This window comes from Budorcas taxicolor, chromosome 23 (genome assembly GCF_023091745.1).
Source record: "Budorcas taxicolor isolate Tak-1 chromosome 23, Takin1.1, whole genome shotgun sequence".
NCBI lineage: Eukaryota > Metazoa > Chordata > Mammalia > Artiodactyla > Bovidae > Budorcas > Budorcas taxicolor.
The window spans coordinates 14,270,927-14,291,027 of NC_068932.1; the positions used below are offsets into that span (position 1 = coordinate 14,270,927).

The 20,101-nt window shown below is 35.1% G+C and overlaps 1 protein-coding gene across 1 annotated transcript in view; it reads left to right on the plus strand.

The window, feature by feature from the left end:
* Positions 1-20,101, plus strand: part of EXOC6 (exocyst complex component 6) — a 173,408-nt gene that overhangs the window by 42,712 nt on the left and 110,595 nt on the right. Inside the window, exons 6-12 of the mRNA XM_052661217.1 lie at positions 2,542-2,746; positions 5,101-5,253; positions 7,572-7,640; positions 9,190-9,273; positions 17,150-17,196; positions 17,317-17,437; positions 18,899-18,970. Coding sequence (XP_052517177.1) covers positions 2,542-2,746; positions 5,101-5,253; positions 7,572-7,640; positions 9,190-9,273; positions 17,150-17,196; positions 17,317-17,437; positions 18,899-18,970 — 751 coding nt within the window. The remainder of the gene's footprint in view (positions 1-2,541; positions 2,747-5,100; positions 5,254-7,571; positions 7,641-9,189; positions 9,274-17,149; positions 17,197-17,316; positions 17,438-18,898; positions 18,971-20,101) is intronic.

A 20,101-nucleotide genomic window follows, 5' to 3' on the forward strand; every position in this document is an offset into this window, starting at 1 on the left:
GGGGTTTTGTAAGGGCTATTCCTTACAGTAGCCCTCCTATTGGACACTTCTGCATCCATATATAGTGAAATTCCTGTCACTTCCTATACTTTTTGGAGTTTTTGTAGAATAAATTAGGTTATTCTTGGTTTTCCCCTATTGAGTTAGAATTCATTTTCTCAGGTCTGCTGAGTTTTTTTTAACCACTTGTCTATCAACTTTCCAGATTCTAAAATTTCATTGTATTCTTTTCATTTTCTCATGTGTGTAGGTTTATGCTTTTTAAAAAATCCCTTCATTATCTTTTTATTGGTGTTTCAAAAAGGAGTAAAGCGGAAAACATGTATTCAGTCTGCCATCTCACTAGATATTTAGTCCCTACTTCTCTTATTTTGGGCTTATGGTGCCCTGCCATATGTTTTTGTAAGTACGGGTGTCCACATGGGATAATGAAACACTGGGTAGAGGCAGATGTTATTCCTACTGATCAACTGGAGGTTGCAAATTAAGTGACCTACAGAATCAAGCTAGCACACAGTTGTATTTGGTTTGACAAAAATTGTTTTTTATTAGTTACTGTCACTTCACATTTGTTTAAAAAATATCTGGATTTATATTTGGATGACTCCCAAATTGAATCTCAAATCTTAAGCTTTAGTGTAATATCTTTGATTCTTTTTTTTAAGCTTTTAATTTTATATTGGGGTATTAGTTCAGTTCACTTGAGTCGCTCAGTCATGTCCAACTCTTTGCGACCCCATGGACTGCAGCATGCCAGGCTTCCCTGTCCATCATCAACTCCCAGAGCTTGTTCAAACTCATGTCCTTCAAATTGGTGATGCCATCCAGCCATCTCATCCTCTGTCGTCCCCTTCTCCTCCTACCTTCAGTCTTTCACAGCGTCAGGGTCTTTTCTAATGAGTCATTCTTCGCATCAGATGGCCAAAGTGTTGGAACTTCAGCTTCAGTATCAGTCCTTCCAATGAATATTCAGGATGATTTTCTTTAGGATTGAATGGTTTGGTCTTCTTGCAGTCCATGGTACTCTCAAGAGTCTTCTCCAGCACCACAGTTCAAAAGCATCAGTTCTTTGGCACTCAGCTTTCTTTATGGTCCAACTTTCACATCCATACATGACTACTGGAAAAACCATAGCTTTGACTAGATGGACCTTTGTTGGTAATGTCTCTGCTTTTTAATATGCTGTCTAGATTGGTCATAGCTTTTCTTCCAAGGAGCAAGCGTCTTTTAATTTCATGGCTGCAGTCACCATCTGCAATGATTTTGGAGCCCAAGAAAATAAAGTCTGTCACTGTTTCCATTGTTTCCCTATCTATTTGCCATATTGGAATACAGCCGATTAACAGTGTTGTGGTAGTTTCAGCAAAGGGTCTTAGCCATATGTACACATGTATCCATTCTCCCCCAAACTCCCCTGCCATCCATCCTGCCTTATAATGTTGTGCAGAGTTCCCTGTATATAGTAGGACCTTGTTGGTTATCCATTTTAAATATAGCAGTGTATACATGTCAATCCCAAACTCCCTAACTATCCCTTACCCCCACCCTTCTCCCCTGGCAACTGTAAGTTTGTTATCTAAGTCTGTGGATAATCTGTTCTGTTTTGTAAAGAAGTTCATTTGTATCATTGCTTTTTGGATTCCACATATAAGGGATGTCCTACCATATTTCTCTTCTCTGTCTGACATACTTCACTCAGTGTGACACATTCTAGCTTCCTCTATGTTGCTGCAAATGGCATTATTTCCTTCTCTTTAATAGCTGAGTAATATTCCATTTTATATATGTGCCACGCTTTCTTTATCCATTCCTCTGTTGATGAGAATTTAGGTTGCTTTCACATCTTGGCTATTGTGAATAGTGCCACTGTGAACACTGGGGTGCATGTATCTTTTCAAGTTATGGTTTTCTCTAGATATATCCCCAGGAGTGGGATTGCAGGATCATATGGTAGCTCTATTTTTAGTTTTTAAAGGAACCTCTGTATTGTTCTCCATAGTGTCTGTACCAGTTTACAAACCCACCAACAATGTAGGAAGGTTCCCTTTTATCCACACCCTCTACAGCATTTATTGTTTGTAGAATTGTTGATGATGGTCATTCTGACAGTGTGAGGTGATACCTCTAATTTCCTTAAATGTATTTTACTTTAAGTCTGTACTGTGTACTTTTTTGATGGTAGGAGATGTGGATGAGAGAGATATCATGAAATCATATATCAAATAATTTAAAAATTTGGAACTATTACCATATATACTTAATGTATGTATATGATATGATTTAATATGATATGTATATTATGACTATGATAATGCTTGTGATATTGTAGATTTAGACGAAATGAAGTAAAGAATTGTTAGTCCTGCAACCTTTTCATATGGTTTATAGTTTGTCATTAGTATATAGAAGTAAATGGTAATTTTATTTACCTTAGCTATAACAATATCCTTTTTGATGGAAGTGATGGAGTGATTATTTGCTCTTACTTGTAAAATAAATATAATAAGAACCTTACAGAGTGTTCTTTTTAACTTCTCACAGGTATTATTCAGCTCTAAAAACTATGGAACAATTAGAGAATGTGTATTTTCCCCGGGTTAGTCAGTACCGGTTTTGTCAGCTAATGATAGAAAATCTTCCTAAGCTCCGTGAAGATATTAAAGAAATCTCCATGTCTGATCTCAAAGACTTTTTGGAAAGCATTCGAAAACATTCTGACAAAATAGGTGAAACAGCAATGAAACAGGTGAGAATACAGAGGAGAATTTTGTTTATTTACTGAAATATAATTGATTTACAATGTGGTATCAATCTCTGCTGTACAACAAAGTAACTCAGTTATGGAGATACGTACATTTTTTAAAAGGAAAATTTTAATTTAATGGTATTTAATAATCTAGGTAATAGAATATATCCAAAGTTTACTTTTTTTTTTTTTACTTACATAAAATGCTTGTTTCAATTTTATCCTTTACTTTGTTTAGTTGCTAAGTCATATACAAGCCTCTTATGACCCCATGGACTATAGCCCACCAGGCTCCTCTGTCATGTCCAGCTGTTTGCACCCCATGGACTGTAGCCTACCAGGCTCCTCTGTCCGTGGGATTTTCCAGGCAAGAATGCTGGAATGGGTTACCATTTCCCTCTCCAGGGGATCTTCCCGACCCAGGGATCAAACCTGGGCTTCCCACATTATAGGCAGACGCTTTTGCTATCTGAGCCACCAGAGTTTGGAAGCAATGTTCTAAATAAATGATTTTTTACTACAAAAATTGAATATCATAGACAAAATAAGTTCGGGCACAGAGGGAGAAAGAGAAGTCTGATTTTTTTTTTTTTTCCCAGTGATAGGTTAATGATGTTAATGGGTGAGAAGGGACAATGATTTTCTTAAGGACAAGCCTCTAGAGCCAGCATAAGGTTTAGGTGAGGGTAGAGCTAGATTTCTGTGATGTACATGGTCTGATTACCTGGGAGTAGAAAGGCCTGAAAAACAGTAATATAGCTCTTAGAGGAAATTCACCCTAAAGAGGCAGTGGGTAAACTTTCTACATGCTAATAGAACAGAGTAGCTACAATCTGACCTCTCCCAACAGAGGGAATGTTCCACTAATATGCATCAAGTACCATTTCCTTCCTCAAGGGATCTTCCTGACCCAGGCATCAAACCTGGGTCTCCTGCATTGCAGCTGGATTCTTTACAGTCAGAGCTACCAAAGCGTTAATTAGGCATTATATAGTGAGATTAAAATGCTGGAATTAATCCTATAATTTTTTCAATCTCTAATAATGAGGCTCTGATAGTGAAGTATCACTAAAATGCATAAAAGAAAATATAAGATTTCTTGATTAATCTGTATAAATACTCATTTTTGTCAGTAATTAAGTCAGTTGTGGGATAACAGTTTCTGCCTTTCAAGTGTTCATAAACTGTGGACGCTTTCTGTGGAAAATGAAGTAAGCTTGCAACTTGATATCATAGTTTTCTGTGAGGTTAGTAGACATTTTTTTTCTAGAAATAATCTATTGGCATATTTTATGTATGTTCCAGTATGGTATCGTATCTTTTAAGTGTTTTTAGTGTTTTTAAGTTTATGTCTTTAGTTTTCCTCTTAAAAAAGAATTAGTGGTAATTCTTTTATAAAATCTTGACAGTGCTCCAAACCAAAGGTCATTAAAATAATTGAATCACTAGTTGACCCGAGGCTTCCTAAGTGGCTCAGTGGTAAAGTATCCGCCTGCCAATGCAGGAGATGCAAGAGACACAGGTTTGGTCCCTGGGTTGAGAAGACCTCCTGGAGTAGGAAATGGCAACCCACTCCAGCATTTATGCATGGAAAATTTCATGGACAGAAGAACCTGGCAGGCTACAATCCATGGGTTTGCAAAGAGTCAGACACAACTGAGCATGCATGCACATACATTAGTCAAATTCATTGAATCAAAGAGTGGGATGGTGGTTGCCAGAGGGAAGTGAGTTACTCATCTACAGACAGAAAGTTTCAGAATGAAATGAACAATGTCTAGGGAATTCCGTGGTGGTCCAGTGGTTAGGACTCTGGGCTTTCACTGCTGTGGGCCCGGCTTCTATCCCTACTCAGGGAACTGAGATCTCACAAGATGCATGGTGTGCCCATTAAAAAAAAAGATGAACAAGCTGTAGAGGTCTTCTGTAACTATTATACCTATCAGCACTAATGTATTAAATTATTGATATGCACGTTGAATATATACACTTAAAAATTTAAGAGAGTAGATCTCATGTTAAATGTGCTTACCATAATAAAATAGAATTGAAAAAAAGGAAGTGAAAGGAAATAATCAAGAGAAGAAATCAGTATAATAGAAAACAAAATACAGTAGGGAGGATCAACAAAGATGAAAATTGGTTCTTAACCTTTTCAAAAAAATTGATAACCCCCTGCAAGACTCTTGAAAAAGCAAGGAGGGTACAAATAAATCATGAACAAAAAACGGGACATCATTCCAGAGCCTGCACCTTCAGACATTAAAAAGATGAAGAAATACGAAGAGATTCTTAAATCAGTTTTGACCACAATATTTTTTCAAATAATCTGAACTTTTCTTTTCCCCAAATAGGCACAGCAGCAGAAAATCTTCACTGTTACTCTGCAGAAGCAAAATAATGTAAAATTTGGGAAGACTATGTATATAAATGATAGAATTCCAGAAGAAAGGAATGAAATTGTATTGAAACATGCATTTGAGGAAGAGGATGAGAATGAAGAGGAGGTGATGGGAATTTGTTTCTTTTTCTATTTTTTTGTTTTTATCTGTTCCTTCATTCCTTTCTTTTCTTCCCTTTTTCCTTTCTTTTCTTCCTCCCTCCCTCATCTATTATTGGGTGGTTTTTTCTTCTTGAGTTGTAATGTCTCTGTGAGTCTTGCCATGTGAAAAGTGAACTTAAGTAGATCAGTTTGTAATGATATTAGAACAAAAGAATCATCTAAAATGTTAGATTGCCTAGTAGGCAGATATAGATTATTTATATAAGATACGGGTAATAAAATATAGATTATATCTTATATATAACATCAAATATAGATTATATTTATAAGCTACAGATAGTTTATTTTAAGTGTTCTGCAATAATTAACAGTAAAAGTATAAATTTAATTTTTTTTGTAGTGATCACTTATAATTTAATTACCTGCGGCAAACATTTAATTGCATGATAGCTTAACCTTGCCAGTTAGACTAATTCTGGATACCCTACCTTTTCTTTGGTTGGTGCTGAGATAGTACAAAGAAATTTTAGTATGATTAAAGTTAAAATTTTAATTTCTTAAAAAAGTTTTATTAAGTCTAGAAACCTTAAAATTATCCTTAAATATTTTCTTTCTTTTATTCTCTATGTTCAAATTCATTCTTTGTCTAGTGCTTCTTTTATTCTTTCTACAAAGTCATCTGTTGAGCCTACTTTTTATCTTTTCTGTTGGATTCCTTTTGAATTAGTTAGTACCATAAGAAGTCTAGTATTCCTAATTGTTTATAAATTTTGCCTTGTCAATGAGATTTTAAATTCTCTTTTTAAGGACACTGTTAGGGTGTAGTTAGAACTTTTAATTGATTGATTAAGAAGGAACCATATAAATATATGTGTCCATGGCTTCTTTGTGGTTGTGGGAACCAGTGAGTGTTCAGTGTATACATTTGCATTATATGCCTTGAGGATAAGTGAATCTGTATATATTTATGAGTGTGTGTGTATATGTATGTATATGTATGTTAATATTTGTATGTATTTATATACATATATTTACATATACATTTACCGCATTCTTGTTATTCGCTCAGTCGTGTCCGACTCTTTGCGACCCCATGGACTGTAGTAGCCTACCAGGCTCCTCCATCCATGGGATTTTCCAGGCAAGAATACTGGAGTGGGTTGCCATTTCCTTCTCCAGAAGATCTTCCCTACCCAGGGATTGAACCGAGGTCTCCTGCATTGTAGGCAGACGCTTTACCGTCTGAGCCACCAGGGAAGTCCTGCATGTATATACATATATTTACATATGCAGTGGATGTCTGATATACAGACAAATAAACTGCCTTAAAGGGTTTAATGTCTTTCTAATGTGGAATTAATGTGACTTGAATGGTCCCTTGGAATAACATAAACTTTTAAAATCTGCTTTTTTGTTCTTCTTAATCAATATTCAGAGAATCTCTGTCTTTTCTCCCTTGAAATTCAGAATGGTGAAAATGAACCATCTAGTCTTTGTATCTCAATTTTCCTGACTCTGTTTTGTGTATCTTTCAACTGTTGGAAGCATTGCCATCTTCCCCTTCCCGTAATCCATACTCTAAGAGAAACTTGGTTGTTTCTCTGTTCTTTCAGATGTATTTAATTATTACTACATTTTATTTCTTTCATTTTCACAAATAAGTAACTCTATAATAAAAATAATTTAAGTTCACTCAGAGGATTTGTAAGAGTAGAAATGTGTTCCTTTAAAAAGAGCTTATTTCACAAGTTTGGGAAACTTTATATTACTTTGTTTCTTTCATTGTAAAGTGTACTTTAAAAATATTATTGACATCTCAGAATCAGGATACATCTTAAAATTGATGATATTACAGTTTCAAGTGGTAGTGTTTTTTTCTTTTTTAGTGTTCCATAAAATAATAGTGATAATATCTTAAATTTGATGAAATAATGATAAGTGATGCATAAGGGAAGGAGCTTCATCCGTAACTTAAGTTGTGCATTTGTGCACTGTCTTTTTCAGAAGCAGTAATTATATATCTAGTTATCCATAGCAGTTTTCTGATAATCTATTAAGCATGTTAAAGATATATAGTCTCCCCGCTTTATTGACCTATAACCTAAAATAATCAACAATAATGATAAATATATAAAGAATAAGGTATGAACAGGTGTCAAAACATAATAAAAAGGCATTGTGTTTCTATCATATGCTTTTAATGGTTGATAAATGTTATAACATGATATCTATGAATCTTCTTGTCTGAGTTTAACTTTATATTATTCAACAGTAGACTAGTAATTTGATCTATAATTTTAAAGAATTGTTTTATTTTATCAGGTCTTAACTGTACAAGATCTTGTTGATTTTTCCCCTGTTTACCAGTGTTTGCACATTTATTCTGTTCTGGTAAGTATCTTTTGTATACGTGTATATGTGTGTGTATACATATATATGTGTGTGCACATATGGGTGCATATACTTATATTATTAAAAAGACATGTATGCATTTTAGGCCTGCTTTTCTAAAGGCTGACTACAGGTTCATTGAGCTGTAAATCTACATGCAGTATTTATTTGTGAAGTATCCGCTGCATGTGAGGCATTCACTTCTTTCTTTAACTTATCATGTACTTTAAAGTATACTTTTCATGTATATTTAAAAGAAATTTCCATTTCTTCCTTCTTGGCTCTGTACTGTTGCACCACAGTTACTTTTCAATATGATACTTATGTATTTGTTATGCCAGACTACATTGTTTTCATTTTTGGTTGAACAATTACCCTTTTAAAAATAGCACTATTCTGATATAATTCATATACCAGAACATTTACCTTTCTAAGATATATAGTTTAGTGATTTTAGCATATTCACATGGTTGTGCAACCATTACAAATAGTTTCTGAACATTTTATTAGTACAAAAAGAAACCTCTTACGTGTTAGCAGTCACTCCTTACTCTCCCCTCACCTCACTCCCTAACAAGCACTAATATACTTTCTGTCTCTGTGAATTTGCCTATTCTGGGTATTTCATATAAATGGAATCATTATATATGTGGCCTTTTGTGTTCAACTTCTTTCATGAAGGTAGAAGTTTAAGATATTAATTGAAATTACTCTTCTTTTTAAATGTAGACATTTAAAGCTGTAAATTTTCTCCTAACCTCTGATTTAGCTGCAGTCTCTGAGTTTTGATGTATTGTGTTTTTGTTTCCATTTATCTCAAAGTATTTTCTAATTTCCTGTGATTTCTTCTTTAACCCGCTAGTTATTTAATGGAGTTAAATAACTAATTTAGTTTAAATAACTAAACACCAAGATGGAGTTTAATCTCCATGTTGGTGAATTTCCCTAAAGTTCTTCTGTTACTGATTCCTAATTTAATCCCACTGATTAAATCAGAGATCATATTTTGTATGATTCTAGTCCTTTTAAGCTTATTGAGGCTTGTCTTATGGCATCACAAATGCTTTATCCTGGAGAATGTTCCATGTAAACTTAAGGATAATGTATACCTGGCTGTTGTTGGATGCAGATTAATGGTAAACCATGTTAGCAACAATATATTGCCCTGTGGTGAGATATGCATAGGTCTTATACAACATGTTCAGAAGTTGAGGCTTGATAGCTAATTTTCTTACTTAGTTTCCTTCACTGACAGCCGTATTTTCTTTGGTCAGTCAAAAATGTATAAAGCCTAAGTGATAAGTTGGGCAGCTATCAAATTATTTGAACTTGGCTTTAGTTTTCTTAATTGTCATGACTCCAAACAAGGTAACTGCCTTTGAACTATAATGCCAAAATCTTGTTCTTGGTATTCAATATGAAATACCATTCCACATTTAATTCTAGTTGTTAGAAACTGAAAAATGACCCTTATGGAATAAAGAAGTTATCTGTTTAGCAATGTGTTTGTGTTGTGTGTGTTTTTATTACTCTACTGATTTTATTTTAGGGTGATGAGGAAACGTTTGAAAATTATTACCGAAAACAAAGAAAGAAACAGGCAAGACTGGTATTGCAACCCCAGTCAAATATGGTAAGTATATAGAAATTTTGAATTGATTTTGTTGTCAGTTTTTAACCCCTTTAATTTCTTCAGAGCATGCATTCCACTGTAAGTATTTATTGAATACCTACCATTTCCAATAATTGGTTTAGGTGTGAAGGTTACAGCAGTTCAAATGGATGAGTCCTTTCTCTCATGAGTTTACATTCTATTAGGGAAGACAGACTATAAATAAATAAAGACAAGTAAATATATGAAATGTCAGGGAGTGGTAATTAGTTGCTGACAGTATGGTAGACTCAGTACCTTAATTAAGTATTCTACTGAAAAAAACATCTAAAGATGCTGGATAAAACATTTTTTAAAATCTTAAATTCTTTTTACGTGCACTGAGGATCACGTAGGAAACTATAGTCCTGACAAAGACTAAATAAGTAATCTGAAGGGGCTATGTTTGTGGAATTTTTATCAGTCATTCTTAAGAATACATGTATTTTTTGGCTATAAAATTGTGACATATTTGGTGTAGAAAAATAAGGAAAAAAATGAAATAAAATAATCCATAATGTAAAAAAACTACTAAGTCAATGTGAAACTGGTGATACGTATGTGAATAGATAATATTTGTGAAAGCTCATAGAAGCAGCACATGAAAAAGAGCTTTATTGATGTAACTTATACCCCAGTACACCTAAATGTAAGATAAAACAGGAGAACGTAAGACAAATCCAGACAGGCATAATGAAACACTGTGCGTGGGTTCTAAGTCACTTCAGTCGTGTCCGACTCTTTGCGACCCTAAGGACTGTAGCCCGCCAGGCTCCTCTGTCCATGGGATTCTCCAGGCAAGAATACTGGAGTGAGTTACCATGCCCTCCTCCAGGGGATCTTCCAGACCCAGGGATTGAACCTGCGTTTCCTGTGGCTCCTGTATTGCAGGCGGATTCTTTACCACTGAACCCTGGGGTAAAGCCCCAGTGAAGCACTAAATGTAGCTTTTTCCCTAAGGGGAATCTGCTAAATGGGAAAGCATGAGTTTTAAGGATGTAGAAGTATAGAGGGGTAAGCCCAGAGTCACCCAAAGAGGGTGATGAGAGATTCTCTCCTTTGCAAGGCTGAGACTCCAAAGAATTATAGCTCATTATTGGGATGACCTAGAGAGAAAGCCATCTTGCAAAACCTCTCAGGTCCTTCTGCCAAATATACTAAAGAAAATTGCCTATCCCAAATCCTGGTGCTGAGTGAACAAAGAAAAAAAATTCCTAATAATTCATAAGAAGCAGTTCTTAACATGTGTTTGCAATCCAATTTCATTCTACTTGGATCGTCAAAAAAATCTCAGGCTGAAAATTTAAAGTCGTTCCATTTTGATGTTATCTCCAGGTGTCTACTAGAAGCAAATGCAGATCTTCTCTGAACCTTCATACCAAGTTAAAGACTATCCACAGTTAAAGTTTCAATAGGAAAATTAACAACTCAGACTCAGAACTAATTATTGAACAAGTGAGAATCTTTAGAAATATTGACAACAGAAATAAATTGTGAAAGACTTTCAATATTTGAATTATTAGGCATAGAATATAAAATAACAGTATTTTATATAAAATAACAGTATTTATTATATTTAAAGAAAGAAAAGCTTGCCCTTCTCAATAGGGAGCCATAAACTATAAAGGAATTACCCAAAAAATCTGAAAAAAAATCAAGTAGAACACCTAGTAAAGATACATTACCCAAAATGAAAAATATTGTGAACAGCTTTTAACAGTTGATAAATTCTCTTAGTTGACCTGAAGAAATTATCTAGACAGTATCACAGAGAGCAACTTGAACTCTCATACACTTCTGATAGGTATGAATATTGTACCTATTGAAACTATTTGGAAAATAGTTAGACAATTTGTTATAATGTTAAGCAAACACTTGTCATATGACCCAGAATCTCACTCCTAAGTTTTTACCCATAAGAATTGGAAATGTATCTACATCAGTTCAGTTCAGTTCAGTCACTCAGTCATGTCCGACTCTTTGAGACCCCATGAATCACAGCACGCCAGGCCTCCCTGTTCATCACCATCTCCCGGAGTTCACTCAGACTCACGTCCATCGAGTCAGTGATGCCATCCAGCCATCTCATCCTCTGTCGTCCCCTTCTCCTCCTGCCCCCAATCCCTCCCAGCATCAGAGTCTTTTCCAGTGAGTCAACTCTTCGCATGAGGTGGCCAAAGTACTGGAGTTTCAGCTTTAGCATCATTCCTTCCAAAGAAATTCCAGGGCTGATCTCCTTCAGAACGGACTGGTTGGATCTCCTTGCAGTCCAAGGGACTCTCAAGAGTCTTCTCCAACACCACAGTTCAAAAGCATCAATTCTTCGGTGCTCAGCCTTCTTCACTGTCCAACTCTCACATCCATACATGACCACAGGGAAAAACCATAGCCTTGACTAGACGGACCTTAGTCGGCAAAGTAATGTCTCTGCTTTTGAATGTACTATCTAGGTTGGTCATAACTCTTCTTCCAAGGGGTAAGCGTCTTTTAATTTCATGGCTGCAGTTACCATCTGCAATGAATTTGGAACCCATAGTGGCTTATATATGAATATTTATAGTAACTTTATTCATAAATGCCAGAAACTAGAAACATTCCAAATGTCTATGAGGTAGTGAATAGATAAACAAATTGTTGTATCTCTACATAATGGAATGTTATGTACTCAGCAGTAGAAAGGGAACTGATACATGCAATAACATGGATAAATCTTTTTTTTTTTTTGAAACAAGTAAAGTGTTTATTAGGAGGAAAAGGAGTATAGTATGTGTGGATAGATACACAGGTGAGCTCACAAAGAGGGTCCCTGAGTCACTCTCTCATGGCAATTGAAATCACTTGTATCAGGCATTTCTTTTCGATTTCCTTTGGCCAGTCATTTTGATTTGCCTGGTTCACAGTCCATATTTGGTGTATCTCTTGACATCAGGATCCTCTATCAGGATCCTCTTGACATGGATTAATCTTAAAAGCATTACTGGAAGTGAAAAAATTCAGATACAACAAAATTAATATAGTATAATTTGTGTTATATGACATTTTTGAAAAGGCAGAACTGTAAGATAGAATGGGATCAGTGGTGAAGGGTTAGGGATTGGGCAGAGTGATTCACTACAAAGGGGCATAAGGGGAACTTTGGTATGACATAGAAATATTCTCTATCTTGATTTTGGTGTGGTTTCACAAATGTCTACATTTGTCGAAACTCATTAGACTCTTACGTGTAAAATTTGCTTTATGTAAATTATAACAATAAATTTAACTTTAAAGATAAGAGAAGACGTTAAAAATACCCAGAGAGAAGAGGTTATTTTCAAATAAACAGGACAGTGGAGTATTTTCATTGCTGAAGGAAAATAACTGTCTACCTGGGATTCTCTATTCAGTGGAACAAGTACAAAGATAGACATTCTCAGACAAAGAGGAGGAGAGTTTGTTATCGAGAAACCCTTCAGTTCAGTTCAGTCGCTCAGTGTCCGACTCTTTGCGACCCCATGAATCCCAGCACGCCACGCCTCCCTGTCCATCACCAACTCCCGGAATTCACTCAGATTCACGTCCATCGAGTCAGTGATGGCATCCAGCCATCTCATCCTCTGTCGTCCCCTTCTCCTCCTGCCCCCAATCCCTCCCAGCATCAGAGTCTTTTCCAGTGAGTCAACTCACATGAAGTGGCCGAAGTATTGAAGTTTTAGCTTCAGCATCATTCCCTCCAAAGAAATCCCAGGGCTGATTTCCTTCAGAATGGACTGGTTGGATCTCCTTGCAGTCCAAGGGACTCTCAAGAGTCTTCAACACCACAGTTCAAAAGCATCAATTCTTCGGCACTCAGCCTTCTTCACAGTCCAACTCTCACATCCATACATGACCACTGGGAAAACCAGAGCCTTGACTAGATGGACCTTTGTTGGCAAAGTAATGTCTCTGCTTTTCAATATGCTATCTAGGTTGGTCATAACTTTTCTTCCAAGGAGTAAGCGTCTTTTAATTTTGTGGTTGCAGTCACCATCTGCAGTGATTTTGGAGCCCAAAAAAATAAAGTCTGACACTGTTTCCAGTGTTTCCCCATCTGTTTCCCATGAAGTGATGGGACCGGATGCCATGATCTTCGTTTTCTGAATGTTGAGCTTTAAGCCAACTTTTTCACTCTCTTCTTTCATCAAGAGGCTTTTGAGTTCTTCTTCACTTTCTGCCATAAGGGTGGTGTCATCTGTATATCTGAGGTTATTGATACTTCTCCCAGCAATCTTGAATCCAGCTTGTGCTTCTTCCAGCCCAGCATTTCTCATGATGTACTCTGCATAGAAGTTAAATCAGCAGGGTGACAATATACAGCCTTGACGTACTCCTTTTCCTATTTGGAACCAGTCTGTTGTTCCATGTCCAGTTCTAATTGTTGCTTCCTGACCTGCATACAGATTTCTCAAGAGGCAGGTCAGGTGGTCTGGTAGTCCCATCTCTTTCAGAATTTTCCACAGTTTATTGTGATCCACACAGTCAAAGGCTTTGGCATAGTCAATAAGGCAGAAATAGATGTTTTTCTGAAACTCTCTTGCTTTTTCCATGATCCAGCGGATGTTGGCAATTTGATCTCTGGTTCCTCTGCCTTTTCTAAAACCAGCTTGAACATCTGGAAGTTCACGGTTCACATATTGCTGAAGCCTGGCTTTGAGAATTTTGAGCATTACTTTACTAGTGTGTGAGATGAGTGCAATTGTGCAGTAGTTTGAGCATTCTTTGGCATTGCCTTTCTTTGGGATTGGAATGAAAACTGACCTTTTCCAGTCCTGTGGCCACTGCTGAGTTTTCCAAATTTGCTGGCATATTGAGTGCAGCACTTTCACAGCATCATCTTCCAGGATTTGAAATAGCTCAACTGGAATGCCATCACTTCCAGTAGCTTTGTTCGTAGTGATGCTTTCTAAGGCCCACCTGACTTCACATTCCAGGATGTCTGGCTCTAGGTGAGTGATCACACCATCGTGATTATCTTGGTCGTGAAGATCTTTTTTGTACAGTTCTTCTGTGTATTCTTGCCACCTCTTCTTAATATCTTCTGCTTCTGTTAGGTCCCTACCATTTCTGTCCTTTATTGAGCCCATCTTTGCATGAAATGTTCCCTTGGTATCTCTAATTTTCTTGAAGAGATCTCTAGTCTTCCCCATTCTACTGTTTTCCTCTATTTCTTTGCATTGATTGCTGAGGAAGGCTTTCTTATCTCTTCTTGCTATTCTTTGGAACTCTGCATTCAGATGCTTATATCTTTCCTTTTCTCCTTTGCTTTTCACTTCTCTTCTTTTCACAGCTATCTGTAAAGCCTCCCCAGAGAGCCATTTTGCTTTTTTGCATGTCTTTTCCATGGGGATGGTCTTGATCCCTCTTCCCTGTACAATGTCACAAACCTCCGTCCATAGTTCATCAGGCACTCTATCTATCAGATCTAGTCCCTTAAATCTATTTCCCACTTCCACTGTATAATCATAATCTATACACTCAACAAAAACAGGACTAGGAGCTGACTGTGGCTCAGATCGTGAACTCCTTATTGCCAAATTCAGACTGAAATTGAAGAAAGTAGGGAAAACCACTAGACCATTCAGGTATGACCTAAATCAAATCTCTTATGATTATACAGTGGAAGTAAGAAATAGAGACATCCTTAGAAGGAAAGAAAAGACTGTAGTCAAAAAGAAAGTGATGCCAAATGGAAAAAATAAGATGCTAAAAGAAATGAATAGCAAAGAAAGTATAAATATGAGGATAAACCTGCATTGACTATAGAAAATAATATTAATACAGTATTATGGTTAGAATTTAAAACCAGATAAACTCTTATCTTTAAAACAAGATAGAATTAAAATGCACAATAACAATAGCATAAATATTAGGGTGAATAGAATAAATATTAGGAAGTTATTGAAACTGAACTGTTTTGGAATTATCCAGGAAAGAATAAAATTATTAATTAATTTTAGAGTTTGATTATTTCAGTATGCATAATGTAATTTCTGTAACGATTAGAAGAATATAAACTATATAGTTAAATATAATTTTAAAAGCTTAAGTTATTAAAAATTCATCTTAGAGCTGATAAAAAATGTTAATTTGAATCTATAAGTACTTGATAACATTGACTCAAAGTATTTAAAGCAAAATTGCTGCAACTAAAAGGGTAAATTAAGAAATCCATAAGCATTGTGGATGCTTCAGTATCTTATACGCCATTAGAATAACAGTAAGAATACAGAACATGTTTAATAATAGGCTTATCTAATAGACTTAACGCTCAACATTCAGGAAACTAAGGTCATGGCATCCGATCCCATCACTTCATGGCAAATAGATGGGGAAACAGTGGAAACAGTGTCAGACTTTATCTTTTGGGGCTCCAAAATCACTGCAGATGGTGATTGCAACCATGAAATTAAAAGATGCTTACTCCTTGGAAGAAAAGTTATGACCAACCTAGACAGCATGTTAAAAAGCAGAGACATTACTTTGTCAACAAAGGTCCATCTAGTCAAGGCTATGGTTTTTCCAGTGGTCATGTATGGATGTGAGAGTTGGACTATAAAGAAAGCTGAGCACCGAAGAATTGATGCTTTTGAACTGTGGTGTTGGAGAAGACTCTTGAGAGTCCCTTGGACTACAAGGATATCCAACTAGTCCATCCTAAAGGAGATCAGTCCTGGGTGTTCATTGGAAGGACTGATGTTGAAGCTGAAACTCCAATACTTTGGCCACCTGATACGAAGAGCTGACTCATTGGAAAAGACCCTGATGCTGGGAAAGATTGAGAGCGGGAGGAGAGGGGGGCGACAGAGGATGACATGGTTGAATGGCATCACCGACTTGATGGACATGGGTTTGGGTGGACTCCGGGAGTTGGTGATGGACAGAGAGGCCTGAGGTGCTGCAGTTCATGGGGTCGCAAAGAGTTGGACATGACTGAGCAACTGACCTGAACTGAACTGAATAGACTGGTGGTCCAGTGATTAAGACTCAGCACTTTCACTACCATGGGCTCAGTTTGATCCCTGATTGAGGAACTAAGATCCCAGAAGCCATGCCGCCACAGCCAAAAAAAAAAAAAAAAGAATTCTGTTTCAACACCTGTGAAAACACATTTTAAAAGTACATATTGAACATTGTAAAATGTGACAACATACTATGTTATGAAGCAGGTATCAAGACATATCCAACTTTTGTGTCATGTAGTATTTTTAAGCCAAAAATGTAATAACAGCCTCCTCCCTGAAAAAAATCCAGATGTTTGAAAATTTGGATCACTTTCATGAAGTAAAATACAATATTTGATCTTAATTGAAATATTTCATGTATAAGCTCTCATGAAATTCAAATAATCAAGTATTTTCTTTGTTAAAATTATGAACAATAGGAAATTGTAGACCATTTCAGAGGAATTTGACTTTTATTATGAATCAGATAAAAAATCATTAGAAGGTATTTAGCAAAGGGTATATTTATTTGATTAATTTTGAAAATTATTGTTCTGGGAGCTGTCTGGAGAATAGAGTGAGGAAACAAGCCTGAAAGCTTGAAAGGCTAGGTAGGAGAATGATGTAATAGGCCAACTGAGAGATGATAGTGGATTGAATTAGCCTGCTGAGATGAAGGTTCTGACTTTTTAATTTGCTTATTTTGTCTCTTCGAATGCAAATTCCATGAGGGGTAAGGACTTTTTTTGGTATTTACCAATGTATCCCTTGTGCCTTAAAATATATTTTTATAGTAGACTCTCAATAAATATTTGTTAACAAATGTTGTACTGATTTGGAACTACTTTTATGTTACTGATATCTATTGTTTCAAATTGATTTTTATTTTTCATTTAAAGCATGAAACAGTTGATGGCTATAGAAGATATTTCACTCAAATTGTAGGGTATGTATCTAATATGGCAACAAATATTATTTTGATACTGTGTTAAATGTCAAAACTGATTATTTTCTATTTAGATTTGAATTTTGTTTCAACTCGTTATTTTGCAATTGCTGTTTTTAGGTTCTTTGTGGTGGAAGATCACATTTTACATGTGACCCAAGGATTAGTAACCAGGGCATACACTGATGAACTTTGGAACATGGCCCTCTCAAAGATAATTGCTGTCCTTAGAGCTCATTCAGTAAGTTAGATAATTTATGTTACTAAATTTTTAATTCAGTTACTTCAAGAACTTAGGAATTGGATAGTGTCAAAAGAAAGTTGTACCTTCATTAGTTCTACATTTTTTTGAAAATTGTCAGATTTGGAGGTAGTAATGTTAGGCCTTTGTTTGTGTGGTAATCTTGAGCTGTGATTTTGCAGCTGACTGGGGCTTCTGAAGACACCCTCAGTCCAGCATCATAGAAGATGGAGAATTATGCTGTTCTCATTAGTCTCAACTGCCCTCTTTATTAGATCACTGAAAAGCACCGTGAAGAAAGGGTTTTTAATTATCATTCCACATTCTTTGTTTCCAAAATAAACTCCACCATTAAAACTCAATAGAACTTGTTCTTCAATGTTTATAGCTTATTTGCAGTAGTACACTTATAAATGTCCTAAAAATAATATGCAGTTGTCAAATTTAAACTCATTTGGAGTAGTGACTCTTTAGGTAATGAAAACTTTTTTATGAAGAAAGGTAAAATGATAAAATATTTTTATAATATGCCTTTTGTGGAAGTAAAAATTATGTTATAAGGACTAGTGAAATTAATAATTTCTTAGTGTGGACTTTTTCTTAAGGTAATTTTGGAAGTTTGCCTTCAGTAAAATCTCCCCAAACTTAACATTTTATAATCTAGTATTTAAAATTTTATTATTGAGAATAGAGATTGAAAATATTTTGAAGAAAGATTATTAGTTTAAGTGATACTTAGATTATAAATGCATTTTATTTTTACTTATCAGGAACATAGATTCTGGGTACACTATTTGTCCAGTGAACTACAACTTTTTCTGTCATATATAATAAAGAACAATATATTTTATTATGGTTTTATATTCAGACCAGCTATGAATGTGTAATATTGATAATATTGATTCCATGACATCCTGTATGAAATCATATTATATTAAATGCAATATATCACATTTAAAATCATACTAAATACTATTAAGGGAACAAGAGTGAATTTCACTATCCTTTTGAAATTAATTATTTTCCTTTGATGGATTACTAAGAAAATACTTAAATTGTCACTTAGGAAAATATAAATGATTGTATCTCTTTTATAATAGAATAAATAAATAATTGAAAAGTAGAAATATAAACCATTTTTTCAATTTGAAATAACTAGTTATTTAAAATCTAAAGACTTTTTTGGAAATACAAGCATCGTTGCTTTGACCAAAGTAAGTGTGTGCAAATTTCAGGAAAATTTCTTTTCATATAGTACCTAAAGTGGTTTGTCATGTCATGATCTTTCCCTAATAATTTTTTAATGAATAGAAGTCAGCTGTGAATCTGATAATCAAGACTTTAAATTTATTGTAAGTCAAGCAAATTTAAGGAAAATTTTTCAAGTTTTATTTCTTAATTTTTAACCAAGTGACTCTGGTGTGTGTATGTTTGTGTGTGTTTTACCCTTCATCCTCCCAGTCTTACTGCACTGATCCTGATCTTGTTCTGGAGCTGAAGAATCTCATTGTAATATTTGCAGATACTCTACAGGTGGGTGATAATCTGATATTCAGTTAATGGCTATCTGAGCACATAAAACTATTTAAAATATAGTGTAGACCATACTCATTTCTTGTATTGTGGCTTAATGGTAGTAAATTAGTAATAATCAAATGTTTACTTATGTATTGATATTCTCTTGTCACACAGAACTTTTCATACTACCGCCTTCCTGATTATGAAGCTTGGACAGAGATCAGGGAATATTACCATCTTTTAAAATATTGGTCATTCTGTTGGAGTAGATATAGTATTTTTACAGTTTAAAAAAGTATGCAGTGTAATGGAAAAAACCCTGAACTAGAAATTAGAATATTAAAGTTCTGCCTGAGGATAATGAACATGAGTTGTGGAATCACAAAGACCCGAGTTTATGTTCAACTTTTGCTGTTGACTAATTGTATGTTGACAGGTTTTCTGAACTTCAGATCCTCATTTGTGAAAGTGGATTTATTAATTACTAGTTTCCAGAATTGTTTTGAGTTTTAAATGTGATACTGTATATGAAAATAAACACGAGTTTAAAAGCTGTATGTACTCATTTCCTTCCTAATTTCAAGTGTGCTATCACTGTAAGCAGATCACTTTACTTTGCATTTTGGAGTTTTTTTCTTTTTAAAATAAGATTAAAACTGAATTGTCTGAAAACTCATTGTCTTTGGGTTATCAATATCCAAGTTTTGAACTTGTCCCTCATCTTTGATCACAGATAATAAAGAATTGATTAAGTTTTCATGCTTAAACTTATGGGATTTTTGATAAATTTGATTGATTGATAGATGTTTGATTGGTCGATAAGTTTTCAACCATGCTTAAATTAATGGGATTGTTATGGCTGGAATAACTTTTTGTGAAATATAGACCAGCATTTTCCAAAGTGTGATACTAGTTGTATGGTCAAAAATGTTTAGAAGATGCGGAGTAAAGTAAAAGATTTTTCTACTAGAAGCAAGTTTATAGCATACGTTTCCAAAGGTAAGGTGATTATGCAGCATTTTCCCAACATATCTGACTCTTAAATCTTTTTTTTCCCTTAGAGTATCTTTTCAATCTAGAGCTTCATATAAAGTGCTTTAGGAAATGCTGGGGCCTCCCTTGTGGCTCAGTTGGTAAAGAATCTGC